The 23,036-nt window shown below is 48.7% G+C and overlaps 1 protein-coding gene across 1 annotated transcript in view; it reads left to right on the forward strand.

Annotated features, from left to right (window-relative positions):
* The window catches only part of LOC139748635 (uncharacterized), a 707,069-nt gene that overhangs the window by 442,637 nt on the left and 241,396 nt on the right, over positions 1-23,036 (forward strand). The window contains exon 3 of the mRNA XM_071661839.1: positions 1,772-2,180. Within this exon, the coding sequence (XP_071517940.1) occupies positions 1,993-2,180 (188 nt within the window). The 5' untranslated portion in view covers positions 1,772-1,992. The remainder of the gene's footprint in view (positions 1-1,771; positions 2,181-23,036) is intronic.

Below are 23,036 nucleotides of genomic sequence, written 5' to 3' on the forward strand. Positions count from 1 at the left end.
CTGTTGTGAACCATGGGGTTATGATGCACTAACTGGTCTGTTGTTATCATAACTGTTGTGAACCATGGGGTTATGATGCACTAACTGGTCTGTTGTTATCATAACTGTTGTGAACCATGGGGTTATGATGCACTAACTGGTCTGTTGTTATCATAACTGTTGTGAACCATGGGGTTATGATGCACTAACTGGTCTGTTGTTATCATAACTGTTGTGAACCATGGGGTTATGATGCACTAACTGGTCTGTTGTTATCATAACTGTTGTGAACCATGGGGTTATGATGCACTAACTGGTATGTTGTTATCATAACTGTTGTGAACCATGGGGTTATGATGCACTAACTGGTCTGTTGTTATCATAACTGTTGTGAACCATGGGGTTATGATGCACTAACTGGTCTGTTGTTATCATAACTGTTGTGAACCATGGGGTTATGATGCACTAACTGGTCTGTTGTTATCATAACTGTTGTGAACCATGGGGTTATGATGCACTAACTGGTATGTTGTTATCATAACTGTTGTGAACCATGGGGTTATGATGCACTAACTGGTCTGTTGTTATCATAACTGTTGTGAACCATGGGGTTATGATGCACTAACTGGTATGTTGTTATCATAACTGTTGTGAACCATGGGGTTATGATGCTCTAACTGGTCTGTTGTTATCATAACTGTTGTGAACCATGGGGTTATGATGCACTAACTGGTCTGTTGTTATCATAACTGTTGTGAACCATGGGGTTATGATGCACTAACTGGTCTGTTGTTATCATAACTGTTGTGAACCATGGGGTTATGATGCACTAACTGGTCTGTTGTTATCATAACTGTTGTGAACCATGGGGTTATGATGCACTAACTGGTATGTTGTCATCATAACTGTTGTGAACCATGGGGTTATGATGCACTAACTGGTCTGTTGTCATCATAACTGTTGTGAACCATGGGGTTATGATGCACTAACTGGTCTGTTGTCATCATAACTGTTGTGAACCATGGGGTTATGATGCACTAACTGGTCTGTTGTCATCATAACTGTTGTGAACCATGGGGTTATGATGCACTAACTGGTCTGTTGTCATCATAACTGTTGTGAACCATGGGATTATGATGCACTAACTGGTCTGTTGTCATCATAACTGTTGTGAACCATGGGGTTATGATGCACTAACTGGTCTGTTGTTATCATAACTGTTGTGAACCATGGGGTTATGATGCACTAACTGGTCTGTTGTTATCATAACTGTTGTGAACCATGGGGTTATGATGCACTAACTGGTCTGTTGTCATCATAACTGTTGTGAACCATGGTGTTATGATGCTCTAACTGGTTTGTTGTTATCATAACTGTTGTGAACCATGGGGTTATGATGCACTAACTGGTCTGTTGTCATCATAACTGTTGTGAACCATAGGATTATGATGCACTAACTGGTCTGTTGTCATCATAACTGTTGTGAACCATGGGGTTATGATGCTCTAACTGGTTTGTTGTTATCATAACTGTTGTGAACCATGGGGTTATGATGCACTAACTGGTCTGTTGTTATCATAACTGTTGTGAACCATGGGGTTATGATGCACTAACTGGTCTGTTGTCATCATAACTGTTGTGAACCATGGTGTTATGATGCTCTAACTGGTTTGTTGTTATCATAACTGTTGTGAACCATGGGGTTATGATGCTCTAACAGGTCTGTTGTTATCATAACTATTGTGAACCGTGGGGTTATGATGCTCTAACTGGTCTGTTGTTATCATTACAGGTGTGATTGTGACGTGTGTCATCATCATCATCAAAGCTGGTGAGCGCCAGCTGGGCGACACGACAGCATCAAGCTTGAGCCAGCTGGGCGACACTACAGCAGCAAGCTTGAGCCAGCTGGGCGACACGACAGCACCAAGAGCCAGCTGTAGCCGGTACAGACGTGACATAATATGGTACAGAGAAGAGGTTGTTGTCTGGTTGTGTAAGGTCATCACAACCATGTCTGGTGCCAACTTACGTTATGGCATCATCAAGGAAACCATTAATCGTACTGGACCAGCTGTGGAGTTTGAGTGTCATCCAGGTGGTACGACGGAGGCCGCTATCATACTGGCCCTGGGTGTGCTGGGCATGACAGCCAACATCATCCTTATGACGCTACTCATCGCCAGGAAACACCTTCGCAGGTACGTGACCTCTCCACCTGACCTGTGGACCTGTCGACCTGTGGACCCGTCGACCTGACCTGACCTGAACTGTGGACCTGACCTGACCTGACCTGTGGACCTGTCAACCTGTGGACCTGTGGACCTGACCTGGTCTGTGGACCTGTCGACCTGTGGACCTGACCTGACCTGTGGACCTGTGGACCTGTCTTGACCTCTGGACCTGACCTGACCTGACCTGACCTGGGGACCTGTAATGATGTTCATCCTCCCCTGGTAAATGAGGCTAACCTTAGCCTGCTTGTGTTCACACTCTACATGTTCATGTTCTTCAGTGTTCATGTTCTTCAATGTCCATGTTCTTCAATGTTCATGTTCTTCAATGTTCATGTTCTTCAGTGTTCATGTTCTTCAGTGTTCATGTTCTTCAATGTCCATGTTCTTCAATGTTCATGTTCTTCAGTGTCCATGTTCTTCAATGTTCATGTTCTTCAGTGTTCATGTTCTTCAGTGTTCATGTTCTTCAATGTCCATGTTCTTCAATGTTCATGTTCTTCAGTGTTCATGTTCTTCAGTGTTCATGTTCTTCAATGTCCATGTTCTTCAATGTTCATGTTCTTCAATGTTCATGTTCTTCAGTGTTCATGTTCTTCAGTGTTCATGTTCTTCAATGTCCATGTTCTTCAATGTTCATGTTCTTCAGTGTTCATGTTCTTCAATGTTCATGTTCTTCAATGTTCATGTTCTTCAATGTTCATGTTCTTCATTGTTCATGTTCAGCTATACACATTTGTCTGCCGTAATGATGACAATGTTCCTGGTAACCTTGACACATGATCTGCTTCCTCCTATGACTGTACCATGATTGTACCATGATTGTACCATGACTGTACCATGATTGTACCATGACTGTACCATGATTGTACCATGATTGTATCATGACTGTACCATAATTGTACCATGATTGTACTATGATTGTACCATGATTGTACCATGTCTGTACCATGATTGTACCATGACTGTACCATGATTGTACCATGTGCAAATGAGTGGGAGATGTATAAAAGAAAGAGGCAGGAGGTCAAGAGAAAGGTACAAGAGGTGAAAAAGAGGGCAAATGAGAGTTGGGGTGAGAGATTATCATTAAATTTTAGGGAGAATAAAAAGATGTTTTGGAAGGAGGTAAATAAAGTGCGTAAGACAAGGGAACAAATGGGAACTTCAGTGAAGGGGGCTAATGGGGAGGTGATAATAGTAGTGGTGATGTGAGAAGGAGATGGAGTGAGTATTTTGAAGGTTTGTTGAATGTGTTTGATGATAGAGTAGCAGATATAGGATGCTTTGGTCGAGGTGATGTGCAAAGTGAGAGGGTTAGGGAAAATGATTTAGTAAACAGAAAAGAGGTAGTAAAAGCTTTGCGGAAGATGAAAGCCGGCAAGGCAGCAGGTTTGGATGGTATTGCAGTGGAATTTATTAAAAAAGGGGGTGACTATATTGTTGACTAGTTGGTAAGGTTATTTAATGTATGTATGACTCATGGTGAGGTGCCTGAGGATTGGCGGAATGCTTGCATAGTGCCATTGTACAAAGGCAAAGGGGATAAGAGTGAGTGCTCAAATTACAGAGGTATAAGTTTGTTGAGTATTCCTGGAAAATTATATGGGAGGGTATTGATTGAGAGGGTGAAGGCATGTACAGAGCATCAGATTGGGAAGAGCAGTGTGGTTTCAGAAGTGGTAGAGGATGTGTGGATCAGGTGTTTGCTTTGAAGAATGTATGTGAGAAATACTTAGAAAAGCAAATGGATTTGTATGTAGCATTTATGGATCTGGAGAAGGCATATGATAGAGTTGATAGAGATGCTCTGTGGAAGGTATTAAGAATATATGGTGTGGGAAGCAAGTTGTTAGAAGCAGTGAAAAGTTTTTATCGAGGATGTAAGGCATGTGTACGTGTAGGAAGAGAGGAAAGTGATTGGTTCTCAGTGAATGTAGGTTTGCGGCAGGGGTGTGTGATTCTCCATGGTTGTTTAATGTGTTTACGGATTTGAGTGATAAACTGCAGAAGTTGGTGACTGAGTTTGGAAGGAGAAAGTTGAGATTAACTCTGAGTAAGCGCAAGATTATTATGCTCAGCAGAGTTGAGGGAAAAGTCAGTTGAGGGTGTGAGGCTGAATGGAGAAAAATATGAGGAAGTGAAATGTTTTAGATAACTGGGAGTCGACTTAGCAAGGGATGGAACCATGGAAGTTGAAAAGAGTCATAGGGTGGGGGAGGGGGCGAAGGTTCTGGGAGCGTAGAAGAATTTGTGGAAGGCGAGAACATTATTTCGGAAAGCAAAAATGGGTATGTTTGAAGGAATAGTGGTTCCAACAATGTTGTATGGTTGCGAGGCGTGGGCTATGGATAGAGTTGTGCGAAGGAGGGTGGATGTGCTGGAAATGAGATGTTTAAGGACAATATGTGGTGTGAGGTGGTTTGATCGAGTAAGTAATGAAAGGGTAAGAGAAATGTGTGGTAATAAAAAGAGTGTGGTTGAGAGAGCAGAAGAGGGTGTTTTGAAATGGTTTAGTCACATGGAGAGAATGAGTGAGGAAAGATTGACCAAGAGGATATATGTGTCAGAGGTGGAGGGAACGAGAAGTGGGAGACCAAATTGGAGGTGGAAAGATGGAGTGAAAAAGATTTTGAGCGATCGGGGCCTGAACATGCAGGAGGGTGAAAGGAGTGCAAGGAATTGAGTGAATTGGAACGATGTGGTATACCGGGGTCGACGTGCTGTCAGTGGATTGAACCAGGGCATGTGAAGCATCTGGGGTAAACCATGGAAAGTTCTGTGGGACCTGGATGTGGAAAGGGAGCTGTGGTTTCGGTGCATTATTACATGACAGCTAGAGACTGAGTGTGAACGAATGTGGCCTTTGTTGTCTGTTTGCCTTGCGCTGCATCTCTAACTTGGGAAACAGATATCAGATATATCGCCTTGGGTAACGTTTCAGTCGACTGTGTTGTCTCATTTGATATAAGAAAATGATTTAAGATTTGTATCTTTAATGATATTACCTTGACCTGACCTGTTAAGTTCCTTACCCTAATGTTTCATCTGTTGAAAACCACAATAGATAGAGGAACTCACGAATATAACATAACATACATTATACTCATGTTGTATGTTGTATAATACATCAGTGTCATAGTGGTATGTTTTATGATACATCGTTGTCATCGTTGTATGTTGTATAATACAATATTATTGTGATCCGTTGTGGTGGTAAAGTGAACACAACTCTAGTGGTGGAGGTCAACACTGTCCTGCTGTATATGATGACTCTCCACCCCTGTGGCTGGAGGGTGTCCTGCTGTGTATGATGACCCTCCTCCCCTGTGGCTGGAGGGCGTCCTGCTGTGTATGATGACCCACCTCCCCTGTGGCTGGAGGGTGTCCTGCTGTGTATGATGACCCACCTCCCCTGTGGCTGGAGGGTGTCCGGCTGTGTATGATGACCCACCTCCCCTGTGGCTGGAGGGTGTCCTGCTGTGTATAATGACCCTCCTCCCCTGTGGCTGGAGGGCGTCCTGCTGTGTATGATGACCCTCCTCCCCTGTGGCTGGAGGGCGTCCTGCTGTGTATGATGACCCACCTCCCCTGTGGCTGGAGGGTGTCCTGCTGTGTATGATGACCCTCCTCCCCTGTGGCTGGAGGGTGTCCTGCTGTGTATAATGACCCTCCTCCCCTGTGGCTGGAGGGTGTCCTGCTGTGTATGATGACCCTCCACCCCTGTGGCTGGAGGGTGTCCTGCTGTGTATAATGACCCTCCTCCCCTGTGGCTGGAGGGTGTCCTGCTGTGTATGATGACCCTCCACCCCTGTGGCTGGAGGGTGTCCTGCTGTGTATAATGACCCTCCTCCCCTGTGGCTGGAGGGCGTCCTGCTGTGTATGATGACCCTCCTCCCCTGTGGCTGGAGGGCGTCCTGCTGTGTATGATGACCCACCTCCCCTGTGGCTGGAGGGTGTCCTGCTGTGTATGATGACCCTCCTCCCCTGTGGCTGGAGGGTGTCCTGCTGTGTATGATGACCCTCCTCCCCTGTGGCTGGAGGGCGTCCTGCTGTGTATGATGACCCACCTCCCCTGTGGCTGGAGGGCGTCCTGCTGTGTATGATGACCCACCTCCCCTGTGGCTGGAGGGCGTCCTGCTGTGTATGATGACCCACCTCCCCTGTGGCTGGAGGGCGTCCTGCTGTGTATGATGACCCACCTCCCCTGTGGCTGGAGGGCGTCCTGCTGTGTATGATGACCCACCTCCCCTGTGGCTGGAGGGCGTCCTGCTGTATATGATGACCCACCTCCCCTGTGGCTGGAGGGTGTCCTGCTGTGTATGATGACCCTCCTCCCCTGTGGCTGGAGGGTGTCCTGCTGTGTATGATGACCCACCTCCCCTGTGGCTGGAGGGCGTCCTGCTGTGTATGATGACCCACCTCCCCTGTGGCTGGAGGGCGTCCTGCTGTGTATGATGACCCAACTCCCCTGTGGCTGGAGGGTGGCTGAACACGTCTCCTTTACTGTATGCTCGTACACCTGCCTCATACTTACCCACCTGCCACCCTCATACTCTCCCATCAATCCCACACTCTCCTCGCTCGCTCTCCCTCCTCTCTCACTCTCCCTCCTCTCTCACTCTCCCATCCATCTCACTCTCTTCTTGCTTCCCCTCCCCTCTCACTCTACCCTCCATCCCACGCTCTCCCTACTCTCCCTTCCCCCTCACTCTCTCATCTCCAGGTGATCAAATCATAAAATTATTAATTCAGTAATTTCGTTAACCCTTCCACTCTGGGTCATACATTATATTAACCTTGTTCTCTGGGTCATACATTATGTTAACCTTGTTCTCTGGGTCATACATTATATTAACCTTGTTCTCTGGGTCATACATTATGTTATCCTTGTTCTCTGGGTCATACATTATGTTAACCTTGTTCTCTGGGTCATACATTATGTTAACCTTGTTCTCTGGGTCATACATTATGTTAACCTTGTTCTCTGGGTCATACAAGATGTTAACCTTGTTCTCTGGGTCATACATTATGTTAACCTTGTTCTCTGGGTCATACATTATGTTAACCTTGTTCTCTGGGTCATACATTATGTTAACCTTGTTCTCTGGGTCATACATTATGTTAACCTTGTTCTCTGGGTCATACATTATGTTAACCTTGTTCTCTGGGTCATACATTATGTTAACCTTGTTCTCTGGGTCATACATTATGTTAACCTTGTTCTCTGGGTCATACATTATGTTAACCTTGTTCTCTGGGTCATACATTATGTTAACCTTGTTCTCTGGGTCATACATTATGTTAACCTTGTTCTCTGGGTCATACATTATGTTAACCTTGTTTTCTGGGTCATACATTATGTTAACCTTGTTCTCTGGGTCATACATTATGTTAACCTTGTTCTCTGGGTCATACATTATGTTAACCTTGTTCTCTGGGTCATACATTATGTTAACCTTGTTCTCTGGGTCATACATTATGTTAACCTTGTTCTCTGGGTCATACATTATGTTAACCTTGTTCTCTGGGTCATACATTATGTTAACCTTGTTCTCTGGGTCATACATTATGTTAACCTTGTTCTCTGGGTCATACATTATGTTAACCTTGTTCTCTGGGTCATACATTATGTTAACCTTGTTCTCTGGGTCATACATTATGTTAACCTTGTTCTCTGGGTCATACATTATGTTAACCTTGTTTTCTGGGTCATACATTATGTTAACCTTGTTCTCTGGGTCATACATTATGTTAACCTTGTTCTCTGGGTCATACATTATGTTAACCTTGTTCTCTGGGTCATACATTATGTTAACCTTGTTCTCTGGGTCATACATTATGTTAACCTTGTTCTCTGGGTCATACATTATGTTAACCTTGTTCTCTGGGTCATATGGTTGGTTTCTTCGTCATGTTACTCAGGTTATCAATACATTCATACGATGTGAGATGTGTCCCTCTCCAGCCTAGCTTGTAAACTCTCTCTCTCTCTCTCTCTCTCTCTCTCTCTCTCTCTCTCTCTCTCTCTCTCTCTCTCTCTCTCTCTCTCTCTCTCTCTCTCTCTCTCTCTCTTGCGCCTACATTAAACCTTCAGACCAGCTTCACAACCTTTGCCAGCTGGTATACAGCTGGTATACAGCAAGTCTTGTATGATGTATGATGTATTTGATAACATGAGAGATAGTTTTCTCTGTATTGTTTACTGATAACAGTTATCTTGCACTGTAAACAACCCTCTGTTTACATACCGTCTGCCCAGCGTAACGCTCCACGACTCTCTCTCCTCTACCGTCACCACTTGACTCTCCCCGTCACACTAGCAGCGTCACCACCTGACTCTCCCCGTCACACTAGCAGCGTCACCACCTGACTCTCCCCGTCACACTAGCAGCGTCACCACCTGACTCTCCCCGTCACACCAGCAGCGTCACCACCTGACTCTTCCCGTCACACCAGCAGCGTCACCACCTGACTCTCCTCGTCACACCAGCAGCGTCACCAACTACAGATGGTAACTACAGATGGTAACTACAGACGGCAACTACAGATGGTAACTACAGACGGTAACTACAGATGGTAACTACAGATGGCAACTACAGATGGTAACTACAGATGGTAACTACAGATGGTAACTACAGATGACAACTACAGATGGTAGCTACAGATTGTAACTACAGATGGTAACTACAGATGACAACTACAGATGGTAACTACAGATGGTAACTACAGATGACAACTACAGATGGTAACTACAGATGGTAACTACAGATGACAACTACAGATCGTAACTACAGATGGTGGTAACTACAGATGGTAACTACAGATGGTAACTACAGACGACATCTACAGATGGTAACTACAGATGGCAACTACAGATGGTAACTACAGATGGCGACTACAGATGGTAACTACAGATGGTAACTACAGATGGTAACTACAGATGACAACTACAGATGGTAACGACAGATGGTAACTACAGATGACAACTACAGACGGTAACGACAGATGGTAACTACAGATGGTAACTACAGATGACAACCACAGATGGTAACTACAGATGGTAACTACAGATGACAACTACAGATGGTAACTACAGATGGTAACTACAGATGGTAACTACAGATGACAACTACAGATGGTAACTACAGATGGTAACTACAGATGACAACTACAGATGGTAACTACAGATGGTAACTACAGATGGTAACTACAGATGACAACTACAGATGGTAACTACAGATGGTAACTACAGATGACAACTACAGATGGTAACTACAGATGGTAACTACAGATGGTAACTACAGATGACAACTACAGATGGTAACTACAGATGGTAACTACAGATGACAACTACAGATGGTAACTACAGATGGTAACTACAGATGGTAACTACAGATGACAACTACAGATGGTAACTACAGATGGCAACTACAGATGGTAACTACAGATGGTAACTACAGATGGTAACTACAGATGACAACTACAGATGGTAACTACAGATGGTAACTACAGATGGTAACTACAGATGACAACTACAGATGGTAACTACAGATGACAACTACAGATGGTAACTACAGATGGTAACTACAGATGACAACTACAGATGGTAACTACAGATGGTAACTACAGATGGTAACTACAGATGACAACTACAGATGGTAACTACAGATGGCAACTACAGATGGTAACTACAGATGGTAACTACAGATGGTAACTACAGATGACAACTACAGATGGTAACTACAGATGGTAACTACAGATGGTAACTACAGATGACAACTACAGATGGTAACTACAGATGACAACTACAGATGGTAACTACAGATGGTAACTACAGATGACAACTACAGATGGTAACTACAGATGGTAACTACAGATGGTAACTACAGATGACAACTACAGATGGTAACTACAGATGACAACTACAGATGGTAACTACAGATGACAACTACAGATGGTAACTACAGATGGTAACTACAGATGACAACTACAGATGGTAACTACAGATGGTAACTACAGATGGTAACTACAGATGGTAACTACAGATGACAACTACAGATGGTAACTACAGATGGTAACTACAGATGGTAACTACAGATGGTAACTACAGATGACAACTACAGATGGTAACTACAGATGGTAACTACAGATGACAACTACAGATGGTAGCTACAGATGGTAACTACAGATGGTAACTACAGATGGTAACTACAGATGGTAACTTGATGATCTTGTTGACGGGTACATTTGTGTTAGTAAGAAACACATGCTTGTCTTTGTAACACTAAGTTGGAGAAGTGTTGAAGATGGAACTCAAACTTGTACTGTATTGTATCAGTGGCATATTGTAGCATACAGTTAGCATATTGTAGCATACAGTTAGCATATTGTAGCATACAGTTAGTATATTGTAGCATACAGTTAGCATATTGTAGCATATTAACAATGTTAGAATGTTATACAACTCTCTCCTCTGGTAAGGTATTAACCCTGATGTTAAAGCTTATCCACCAACATAAAAGAGTTCAACTTTTCTTAATGTGAAACTTACAATGAGGCGTTTACCTTGCCCCCCCCCCCCCGGGGGGAGCAGGGAAGGGAGAAGGAGGAGCAGGAGCAGCAGCAGGAGCACCAGCAGGAGAAGCAGGAGCACCAGCAGGAGCAGCAGGAGCACCAGCAGGAGCAGCAGGAGCAGCAGGAGCAGCAGCAGCAGCAGGAGCAGCAGCATGAGCAGCAGCAGGAACAGCAGGCAGCAGCAGGAGCAGCAGGAGCAGCAGCAGCAGCAGCAGCAGGAGCAGCAGCATGAGCAGCAGCATGAGCAGCAGCAGGAACAGCAGGCAGCAGCAGGAGCAGCAGGAGCAGCAGCAGGAGCAGCAGCAGGAGCAGCAGGAGCAGCAGCAGGAACAGCAGGCAGCAGCAGGAGCAGCAGGAGCAGCAGCAGGAGCAGCAGCAGCAGCAGCAGGAGCAGCATGAGCAGCAGCAGGAACAGCAGGCAGCAGCAGGAGCAGCAGGAGTAGCAGCAGGAGCAGGAGCAGCAGCAGCAGGAGCAGCAGGAGCAGCAGCAGGAACAGCAGGCAGCAGGAGGAGCAGCAGGAGCAGCAGGAGCAGCAGGAGCAGCAGCAGCAGGAGCAGCAGCATGAGCAGCAGTAGGAACAGCAGGAGCAGCAGGAGCAGCAGGAGCAGCAGGAGCAGCAGCAGGAGCAGCAGGAGGAGCAGCAGGAGCAGCAGCAGGAACAGCAGGCAGCAGCAGGAGCAGCAGGAGCAGAAGGAGCAGCAACAGGAGCAGCAGGAGCAGCAGGAGGAGCAGCAGGAGCAGCAGCAGCAGCAGCAGGAACAGCAGGCAGCAGCAGGAGCAGCAGGAGCAGCAGCAGGAGCAGCAGCAGGAGCAGCAGCAGCAGCAGCAGCAGGAACAGCAGGCAGCAGCAGGAGCAGCAGCAGGAGCAGCAGCAGGAGCAGCAGCAGGAACAGCAGGCAGCAGCAGGAGCAGCAGCAGGAGCAGCAGCAGGAGCAGCAAGAGCAGCAGCAGGAGCAGCAGCAGGAGCAGGAGGAGCAACAGCAGGAGCAGCAGCAGGAGCAGCAGCAGGAGCAGCAGCAGGAGCAGCAGGAGCAGCAGCAGGAGCAGCAGCAGCAGGAACAGCAGGCAGCAGCAGGAGCAGCAGCAGCAGCAGCAGCAGCAGCAGGAGCAGCAGCAGCAGCAGCAGGAGCAGCAGCAGGAGCAGCAGCAGCAGCAGCAGCAGCAGCAGCAGGAGCAGCAGCAGGAGCAGCAGCAGCAGGAACAGCAGGCAGCAGCAGGAGCAGCAGGAGCAGCAGCAGGAGCAGCAGCAGGAGCAGCAGGAGCAGCAGGAGGAGCAGCAGCAGGAGCAGCAGCAGGAGCAGCAGCAGGAGCAGCAGCAGCAGCAGCAGCAGCAGGAGCAGCAGCAGGAGGAGCAGCAGCAGCAGGAGCAGGAGCAGGAGCAGCAGCAGGAACAGCAGGAGCAGCAGGAGCAGCAGCAGGAGCAGCAGCAGGAGCAGCAGCAGGAACAGCAGGAGCAGCAGCAGGAGCAGCAGCAGGAGCAGCAGCAGGAGCAGCAGGAGCAGCAGCAGGAGCAGGAGCAGCAGCAGCAGCAGGAGCAGCAGCAGGAGCAGCAGCAGCAGGAACAGCAGGCAGCAGCAGGAGCAGCAGGAGCAGCAGCAGGAGCAGTAATTTGCACCTCAAGAACTTCCTCTCTTTACTCTCGCCAGTGACCTGCTCCCAGAAACCTACTCTATCTACTCACCCCAGCAACCTCCCCACCCAGGAACGTACCCTGTTTACTCACCCCAGTAACCTCCCCACCCAGGAACGTACCCTGTTTACTCTCGCCAGTAACCTCCCCACCCAGGAACGTACCCTGTTTACTCACCCCAGCAACCTCCCCACCCAGGAACGTACCCTGTTTACTCACCCCAGTAACCTCCCCACCCAGGAACGTACCCTGTTTACTCTCGCCAGTAACCTCCCCACCCAGGAACGTACCCTGTTTACTCACCCCAGTAACCTCCCCACCCAGGAACGTACCCTGTTTACTCACCCCAGTAACCTCCCCACCCAGGAACGTACCCTGTTTACTCACCCCAGTAACCTCCCCACCCAGGAACGTACCCTGTTTACTCACCCCAGTAACCTCCCCACCCAGGAACGTACCCTGTTTACTCACCCCAGTAACCTCCCCACCCAGGAACGTACCCTGTTTACTCTCGCCAATAACCTTCCCACCCAGGAATGTACCCTGTTTACTCACCCCAGTAACCTCCCCACCCAGGAACGTACCCTGTTTACTCACCCCAGTAACCTCCCCACCCAGGAACGTACCCTGTTTACTCACCCCAGTAACCTCCCCACCCAGGAACGTACCCTGTTTACTCTCGCCAGTAACCTCCCCACCCAGGAACGTACCCTGTTTACTCACCCCAGTAACCTCCCCACCCAGGAACGTACCCTGTTTACTCACCCCAGTAACCTCCCCACCCAGGAACGTACCCTGTTTACTCACCCCAGTAACCTCCCCACCCAGGAACGTACCCTGTTTACTCACCCCAGTAACCTCCCCACCCAGGAACGTACCCTGTTTACTCACCCCAGTAACCTCCCCACCCAGGAACGTACCCTGTTTACTCACCCCAGTAACCTCCCCACCCAGGAACGTACCCTGTTTACTCACCCCAGTAACCTCCCCACCCAGGAACGTACCCTGTTTACTCTCGCCAGTAACCTTCCCACCCAGGAACGTACCCTGTTTACTCACCCCAGTAACCTCCCCACCCAGGAACGTACCCTGTTTACTCACCCCAGTAACCTCCCCACCCAGGAACGTACCCTGTTTACTCACCCCAGTAACCTCCCCACCCAGGAACGTACCCTGTTTACTCACCCCAGTAACCTCCCCACCCAGGAACGTACCCTGTTTACTCACCCCAGTAACCTCCCCACCCAGGAACGTACCCTGTTTACTCACCCCAGTAACCTCCCCACCCAGGAACGTACCCTGTTTACTCTCGCCAGTAACCGCCCCAGGAACAACAACAACAACAACAACAACAATGTTTACTGTATATAGGATCACACTGGTCCGGGGGTCATGTCCTCCTGCAGGTGAAGTGTAGCCTGGGTGCTGGTGATGGTGGGAGGCATCACATATGGTGTTGGCAGTACATCCTGGGTGCTGGTGATGGTGGGAGGCATCACATATGGTGTTGGCAGTGTAGCCTGGGTACTGGTGATGGTGGGAGGCATCACAGATGGTATTGGCAGTACATCCTGGGTGCTGGTGATGGTGGGAGGCATCACATATGGTGTTGGTAGTGCAGCCTGGGTGCTGGTGATGGTGGGAGGCATCACATATGGTGTTGGCAGTGTAGCCTGGGTGCTGGTGATGGTGGGAGGCATCACAAATGGTGTTGGCAGTACATCCTGGGTGCTGGTGATGGTGGGAGGCATCACAGATGGTGTTGGTAGTGCAGCCTGGGTGCTGGTGATGGTGGGAGGCATCACATATGGTGTTGGCAGTGCAGCCTGGGTGCTGGTGATAGTGGGAGGCATCACATATGGTGTTGGCAGTGTAGCCTGGGTGCTGGTGATGGTGGGAGGCATCACATATGGTGTTGGCAGTGCATCCTGGGTGCTGGTGATGGTGGGAGGCATCACATATGGTGTTGGCAGTGCATCCTGGGTGCTGGTGATGGTGGGAGGCATCACATATGGTGTTGGCAGTGCAGCCTGGGTGCTGGTGATGGTGGGAGGCATCACATATGGTGTTGGCAGTGTAGCCTGGGTGCTGGTGATGGTGGGAGGCATCACATATGGTGTTGGCAGTGTAGCCTGGGTGCTGGTGATGGTGGGAGGCATCACATATGGTGTTGGCAGTGCATCCTGGGTGCTGGTGATGGTGGGAGGCATCACATATGGTGTTGGCAGTGCATCCTGGGTGCTGGTGATGGTGGGAGGCATCACATATGGTGTTGGCAGTGTAGCCTGGGTGCTGGTGATGGTGGGAGGCATCACATATAGTGTTGGTAGTGCATTCTGGGTGCTGGTGATGGTGGGAGGCATCACATATGGTGTTGGCAGTGCATCCTGGGTGCTGGTGGTGGTGGGAGGCATCACATATGGTGTTGGCAGTGCATCCTGGGTGCTGGTGATGGTGGGAGGCATCACATATGGTGTTGGCAGTGTAGCCTGGGTGCTGGTGATGGTGGAAGGCATCACATATGGTGTTGGCAGTGCATCCTGGCTGCTGGTGGTGGTGGGAGGCATCACATAAAGTGTTGGCAGTGCATCCTTGGTGCTGGTGATGGTGGGAGGCATCACATATTGTGTTGGCAGTGCATCCTGGGTGCTGGTAGTGGTGGGAGGCATCACATATGATGTTGGCAGTGCATCCTGGGTGCTGGTGGTGGTGGGAGGCATCACATATGGTGTTGGCAGTGTAGCCTGGGTGCTGGTGATGGTGGGAGGCATCACATATGGTGTTGGCAGTGTAGCCTGGGTGCTGGTGATGGTGGGAGGCATCACATATGGTGTTGGCAGTGTAGCCTTGGTGCTGGTGATGGTGGGAGGCATCACATATAGTGTTGGCAGTGTAGCCTGGGTGCTGGTGATAGTGGGAGGCATCACATGTAGTGTTGGCAGTGTAGCCTGGGTGCTAGTGATGGTGGGAGGCATCACATATAGTGTTGGCAGTGTAGCCTGGGTGCTGGTGATGGTGAGAGGCATCACATATAGTGTTGGCAGTGTAGTCTGGGTGCTGGTGATGGTGAGAGGCATCACAGATGGTGTTGGCAGTGTAGTCTGGGTGCTGGTGATGGTGAGAGGCATCACATATGGTGTTGGCAGTGTAGTCTGGGTGCTGGTGATGGTGAGAGGCATCACATATGGTGTTGGCAGTGTAGCCTGGGTGCTGGTGATGGTGGGAGGCATCACAGATGGTGTTGGCAGTGTAGCCTGGGTGCTGGTGATGGTGAGAGGCATCACATATGGTGTTGGCAGTGTAGTCTGGGTGCTGGTGATGGTGAGAGGCATCACATATGGTGTTGGCAGTGTAGTCTGGGTGCTGGTGATGGTGGGAGGCATCACATATGGTGTTGGCAGTGTAGTCTGGGTGCTGGTGATGGTGGGAGGCATCACATATGGTGTTGGCAGTGTAGTCTGGTGCTGGTGATGGTGGGAGGCATCACAGATGGTGCTGGCAGTGTAGTCTGGGTGCTGGTGATGGTGGGAGGCATCACATATGGTGCTGGCAGTGTAGCCTGGGTGCTGATGATGGTGGGAGGCATCACATATGGTGTTGGCAGTGTAGCCTGGGTGTTGGTGATGGTGGGAGGCGTCACAGATGGTGTTCGCAGTGTAGCCTGGGTGTTGGTGATGGTGGGAGGCATCACAGATGGTGCTGGCAGTGTAGTCTGGGTGTTGGTGATGGTGGGAGGCATCACATATGGTGTTGGCAGTGTAGCCTGGGTGCTGGTGATGGTAGGAGGCATCACATATGGTGTTGGCAGTGTAGTCTGGGTGCTCGTGATGGTGGGAGGCATCACATATGGTGTTGGCAGTGTAGCCTGGGTGCTGGTGATGGTGGAGGCATCACACATGGTGTTGGCAGTGTAGCCTGGGTGCTGGTGATGGTGGGAGGCATCACAGATGGTGCTGGCAGTGTAGCCTGGGTGTTGGTGATGGTGGGAGGCGTCACAGATGGTGTTGGCAGTGTAGCCTGGGTGTTGGTGATGGTGGGAGGCATCACAGATGGTGCTGGCAGTGTAGTCTGGGTGTTGGTGATGGTGGGAGGCGTCACAGATGGTGTTGGCAGTGTAGCCTGGGTGCTGGTGATGATAAGAGGCATCACATATGGTGTTGGCAGTGTAGTCTGGGTGCTCCTGATGGTGGGAGGCATCACATATGGTGTTGGCAGTGTAGCCTGGGTGCTGCTGGTGGTGGAGGCATCACACATGGTGTTGGCAGTGTAGCCTGGGTGCTGGTGATGGTGGGAGGCATCACACATGGTGCTGGCAGTGTAGCCTGGGTGTTGGTGATGGTGGGAGGCGTCACAGATGGTGTTGGCTGTGTAGTCTGGGTGCTGGTGATGGTGGGAGGCATCACACATGGTGTTGGCAGTGTAGTCTGGGTGCTGGTGATGGTGGGAGGCATCACATATGGTGTTGGCAGTGTAGTCTGGGTGCTGGTGTTGGTGGGAGGCATCGCAGATGGTGTTGGCAGTGTAGTCTGGGTGCTGGTGATGGTGGGAGGCATCACATATGATGTTGGCAGTGTCGTCTGGGTGCTGGTGATGGTGGGAGGCATCACATATGGTGTTGGCAGTGTAGCCTGGGTGCTGGTGATGGTCGGAGGCATCACATATGGTGTTGGCAGTGTAGTCTGGATGCTGGTGTTGGTGGGAGGCAACACAGATGGTGTTGGCAGTGTAGTCTGGGTGCTGGTGATGGTGGGAGGCATCACAGATGTTGTTGGCAGTGTAGTCTGGGTGCTGGTGATGGTGAGACGCGTCACAGATAGTGTTGGCAGTGTATCCTGGGTGTTGGTGATGGTGCATGAGGTACTAGCTGGTTGGGGTCACCTGTTGCTACCTGGCTATGTATGAGGCAGGAAGGTCAGGTCGTCCTGCTGCTCTGACCTCTCTCTCCCAGCTGGTGGCACACCTCAGGTCACAGCGGCATCTTCTGACCTGCCAACACCAAACATCCAGGTCATAACACATGGGCGGTCCCGGGTTAACCCACCGCACTCATTTCACTAGGGATTATGAGGTCAGGTGAGGTCACCCGCTGTGACCTGCCAGTCCGGTAACACTTCGTGGAGGGCCACTGGGTCACTGTGGAGGTCACGTGTGTTGCTGGTTGGTTGTTACTGATGATTTGGACGTCATCACACAAGGCGCTACCCCTGGTGAGGATAGGGTCACCCATCATGACCTGGTGACCTATCATGACCTGGTGACCTATCATGGCCTGGTGACCATCATTACCTGGTGACCATCATGACCTGGAGACCATCATGACCTGGTGACCATCATTACCTGGTGACCATCATGACCAGGAGACCATCATGACTTGGTGACCATCATTACCTGGTGACCCATCATCACCTGGTGACCATCATGACCTGGTGACCTATCATGACCTGGTGACCCATCATCACCTGGTGACCATCATGACCTGGAGACCATCATGACCTGGTGACCATCATTACCTGGTGACCCATCATGACTTGGTGACCTTCATTACCTGGTGACCATCATTACCTAGTGACCATCATTACCTGGTGACCATCATTACCTGGTGACCATCATGACCTGGAGACCCATCATGACCTGGTGACCATCATGACCTGGTGACCATCATTACCTGGTGACCCATCATGACTTGGTGACCTTCATTACCTGGTGACCTTCATTACCTGGTGACCATCATGACCTAGTGACCATCATTACCTGGTGACCATCATGACCTGGTGACCTTCATTACCTGGTGACCATCATTACCTAGTGACCATCATTACCTGGTGACCATCATGACCTGGTGACCATCATGACCTGGTGACCATCATTACCTAGTGACCATCATGACCTGGTGACCATCATGACCTGGTGACCATCATTACCTGGTGACCATCATGACCTGGTGACCATCATGACCTGGTGACCATCATTACCTGGTGACCATCATGACCTGGTGACCATCATGACCTGGTGACCATCATTACCTAGTGACCATCATGACCTGGTGACCATCATTACCTAGTGACCATCATGACCTGGTGACCATCATTACCTAGTGACCATCATGACCTGGTGACCATCATGACCTGGTGACCATCATTACCTGGTGACCCATCATGACTTGGTGACCTTCATTACCTGGTGACCATCATTACCTAGTGACCATCATTACCTGGTGACCATCATTACCTGGTGACCATCATGACCTGGAGACCCATCATGACCTGGTGACCATCATGACCTGGTGACCATCATGACCTAGTGACCATCATTAAAGGTGTGGAGTATGTTCCTAACTCCCCCCCCCCCCCCTCACCATCTGCCTGGCCAGCTGTTTGTGCAAATCGTTTGAGAAAATGATGCTTAACACTCCAGTACACAGAACCGGAGAACACAGGTCACAAAGAACAGTGTCACAAAGAACACGTGTCACAAAGAACATATGTCACAAAGAACACATGTCACAAAGAACACGTGTCACAAAGAACACGTCACAAAGATCACGTCACAAAGAACACATGTCACAAAGAACACGTCACAAAGAACACGTCACAAAGAACACATGTCACAAAGAACACATGTCACAAAGAACACGTGTCACAAAGAACACGTGTCACGAAGAACACATGTCACCGAGAACACATGTCACGTAATACATGATCAGTTCCACACATGGCAGAAGTGTATCATTACCTTACTAACACACGTCATGGGGACACAAGACGTATATATACACTACATTTCTTGACGTCAAAGTTATATTCGCGATTGCTTATAAGCAACCTATAATATATGAGTTAGCGATAATGGCTATAATTGGTGTGCTCCTGCACTAGTGTATGCTGGGGATATAACTATAACAGAAGGTGTCGTGTGTTGTTACAAAGTTATACAAGTGAAGTTACAGCCATGTTACATATGTTCCTCAAGGTGGGGGACTGAGCCCCACTCTCTTCACTCGCTCCCACAGTCTCCCACAATCATCATTATTAGTTAAGCTTGTACATAATGTTGTACATAATGTTGTACACAATGTTGTATACATTGTTATACCCAATGTTGTCCACAATGTTGTACACAATGTTGTACACAATGTTGTACATAATGTTGTACATAATGTTGTACACAATGTTGTATACATTGTTATACCCAATGTTGTCCACAATGTTGTACACAATGTTGTATACATTGTTATACCCAATGTTGTCCACAATGTTGTACACAATGTTGTACACAATGTTGTACATAATGTTGTACATAATGTTGTACACAATGTTGTATACATTGTTATACCCAATGTTGTCCACAATGTTGTACACAATGTTGTACACAATGTTGTATACATTGTTGTACGCAATGTTGTATACATTGTTGTACGCAATATTGTCCACAATGTTGTACACAATGTTGTACACAATGTTGTACACATTGTTGTACACATTGTTGTACACAATGTTGTATACATTGTTGTACGCAATGTTGTACACAATGTTGTACACAATGTTGTATACATTGTTGTACACAATGTTGTACACAATGTTGTATACATTGTTGAACACAATGTTGTACACAATGTTGTACACAAAGTTGTATACATTGTTGTACACAATGTTGTACACAATGTTGTATACATTGTTGTACACAATGTTGTACAAATAGTTGTATACATTGTTGTACACAATGTTGTATCCATTGTTGTACACAATGTTGTACACAATGTTGTATACATTGTTGTACACAATGTTGTACACAATGTTGTATACATTGTTGTACACAATGTTGTACACAATGTTGTATACATTGTTTTACACAATGTTGTACACATTGTTGAATACATTGTTGTACACAATGTTGTATACATTGTTGTACACATTGTTGTACACAATGTTGTACACATTGTTGTACACAATGTTGTACACAATGTTGTACACAATGTTGTACACATTGTTGTACACAATATTGTATACATTGTTGTACACAATGTTGTATACATTGTTGTACACATTGTTGTACACAATGTTGTACACAATGTTGTACACATTGTTGTACACATTGTTGTACACAATGTTGTATACATTGTTGTACACAATGTTGTACACAATGTTGTACACAATGTTGTACACATTGTTGTACACAATGTTGTACACAATGTTGTACACATTGTTGTACACAATGTTGTACACAATGTTGTACACAATGTTGTACACAATGTTGTACACAATGTTGTACACAATGTTGTACACAATGTTGTACACAATGTTGTACACAATGTTGTACACAATGTTGTACACAATGTTGTACACAATGTTGTAAACATTGTTGTACACAATGTTGTACACAATGTTGTACACAATGTTGTATACATTGTTGTACACAATGTTGTACAAAATGTTGTACACAATGTTGTACACATTGTTGTACACAACGTTGTACACATTGTTGTACACAATGTTGTACACAATGTTGTACACATTGTTGTACACAATGTTGTATACATTGTTGTACATATTGCTGTACACAATGTTGTACACATTGCTGTACACAATGTTGTACACATTGTTGTGCACAATGTTGTATACACCACAACATATCGTCAAGGACAAACAATTCTTAACAACACACACATAGCTTGTGGAAGCCTTGCCTTCATCGTCCCTCCAGGTGAAGCCAAGATCATCCACAACCTAGGTGGTGGCACCTGCAGGTGAAGCCAAGATCTTCCACAACCAGGTGGTGGCACCTGCAGGTGAAGCCAAGATCTTCCACAACCTAGGTGGTGGCACCTGCAGGTGAAGCCAAGATCATCCACAACCCAGGTGGTGGCACCTGCAGGTGAAGCCAAGATCTTCCACAACCCAGGTGGTGGCACCTGCAAGTGAAGCCAAGATCTTCCACAACCCTAGGTGGTGGCACCTGCAGGTGAAGCTAAGATCTCCACAACCCAGGTGGTGGCACCTGCAGGTGAAGCCAAGATCTTCCCACAACCTAGGTGGTGGCACCTGCAGGTGAAGCCAAGATCTTCCACAACCTAGGTGGTGGCACCTGCAGGTGAAGCCAAGATCTTCCACAACCCAGGTGGTGGCACCTGCAGGTGAAGCCAAGATCTTCCACAACCCAGGTGGTGGCACCTGCAGGTGAAGCCAAGATCTTCCACAACCCAGGTGGTGGCACCTGCAGGTGAAGCCAAGATCTTCCACAACCCAGGTGGTGGCACCTGCAGGTGAAGCCAAGATCTTCCACAACCTAGGTGGTGGCACCTGCAGGTGAAGCCAAGATCTTCCACAACCCAGGTGGTGGCACCTGCAGGTGAAGCCAAGATCTTCCACAACCCAGGTGGTGGCACCTGCAGGTGAAGCCAAGATCTTCCACAACCCAGGTGGTGGCACCTGCAGGTGAAGCCAAGATCTTCCACAACCCAGGTGGTGGCACCTGCAGGTGAAGCCAAGATCTTCCACAACCCAGGTGGTGGCACCTGCAGGTGAAGCCAAGATCTTCCACAACCTAGGTGGTGGCACCTGCAGGTGAAGCCAAGATCTTCCACAACCCAGGTGGTGGCACCTGCAGGTGAAGCCAAGATCTTCCACAACCCAGGTGGTGGCACCTGCAGGTGAAGCCAAGATCTTCCACAACCTAGGTGGTGGCACCTGCAGGTGAAGCCAAGATCTTCCACAACCCAGGTGGTGGCACCTGCAGGTGAAGCCAAGATCTTCCACAACCCAGGTGGTGGCACCTGCAGGTGAAGCCAAGATCTTCCACAACCTAGGTGGTGGCACCTGCAGGTGAAGCCAAGATCTTCCACAACCCAGGTGGTGGCACCTGCAGGTGAAGCCAAGATCTTCCACAACCCAGGTGGTGGCACCTGCAGGTGAAGCCAAGATCTTCCACAACCAGGTGGTGGCACCTGCAGGTGAAGCCAAGATCTTCCACAACCCAGGTGGTGGCACCTGCAGGTGAAGCCAAGATCTTCCACAACCTAGGTGGTGGCACCTGCAGGTGAAGCCAAGATCTTCCACAACCTAGGTGGTGGCACCTGCAGGTGAAGCCAAGATCTTCCACAACCCAGGTGGTGGCACCTGCAGGTGAAGCCAAGATCTTCCACAACCCAGGTGGTGGCACCTGCAGGTGAAGCCAAGATCTTCCACAACCTAGGTGGTGGCACCTGCAGGTGAAGCCAAGATCTTCCACAACCCAGGTGGTGGCACCTGCAGGTGAAGCCAAGATCTTCTACAACCCAGGTGATGGCACCTCCAGGTAAAGCCAAGATCTTCCACAACCCAGGTGGTGGCACCTGCAGGTGAAGCCAAGATCTTCCACAACCCAGGTGGTGGCACCTGCAGGTGAAGCCAAGATATTCCACAACCCAGGTGGTGGCACCTGCAGGTGAAGCCAAGATCATCCACAACCCAGGTGGTGGCACCTGCAGGTGAAGCCAAGATCTTCCACAACCTAGGTGGTGGCACCTGCAGGTGAAGTCAAGATCTTCCACAACCTAGGTGGTGGCACCTGCAGGTGAAGCCAAGATCATCCACAACCTAGGTGGTGGCACCTGCAGGTGAAGTCAAGATCTTCCACAACC

This window comes from Panulirus ornatus, chromosome 5, assembly GCF_036320965.1.
Source record: "Panulirus ornatus isolate Po-2019 chromosome 5, ASM3632096v1, whole genome shotgun sequence".
NCBI lineage: Eukaryota > Metazoa > Arthropoda > Malacostraca > Decapoda > Palinuridae > Panulirus > Panulirus ornatus.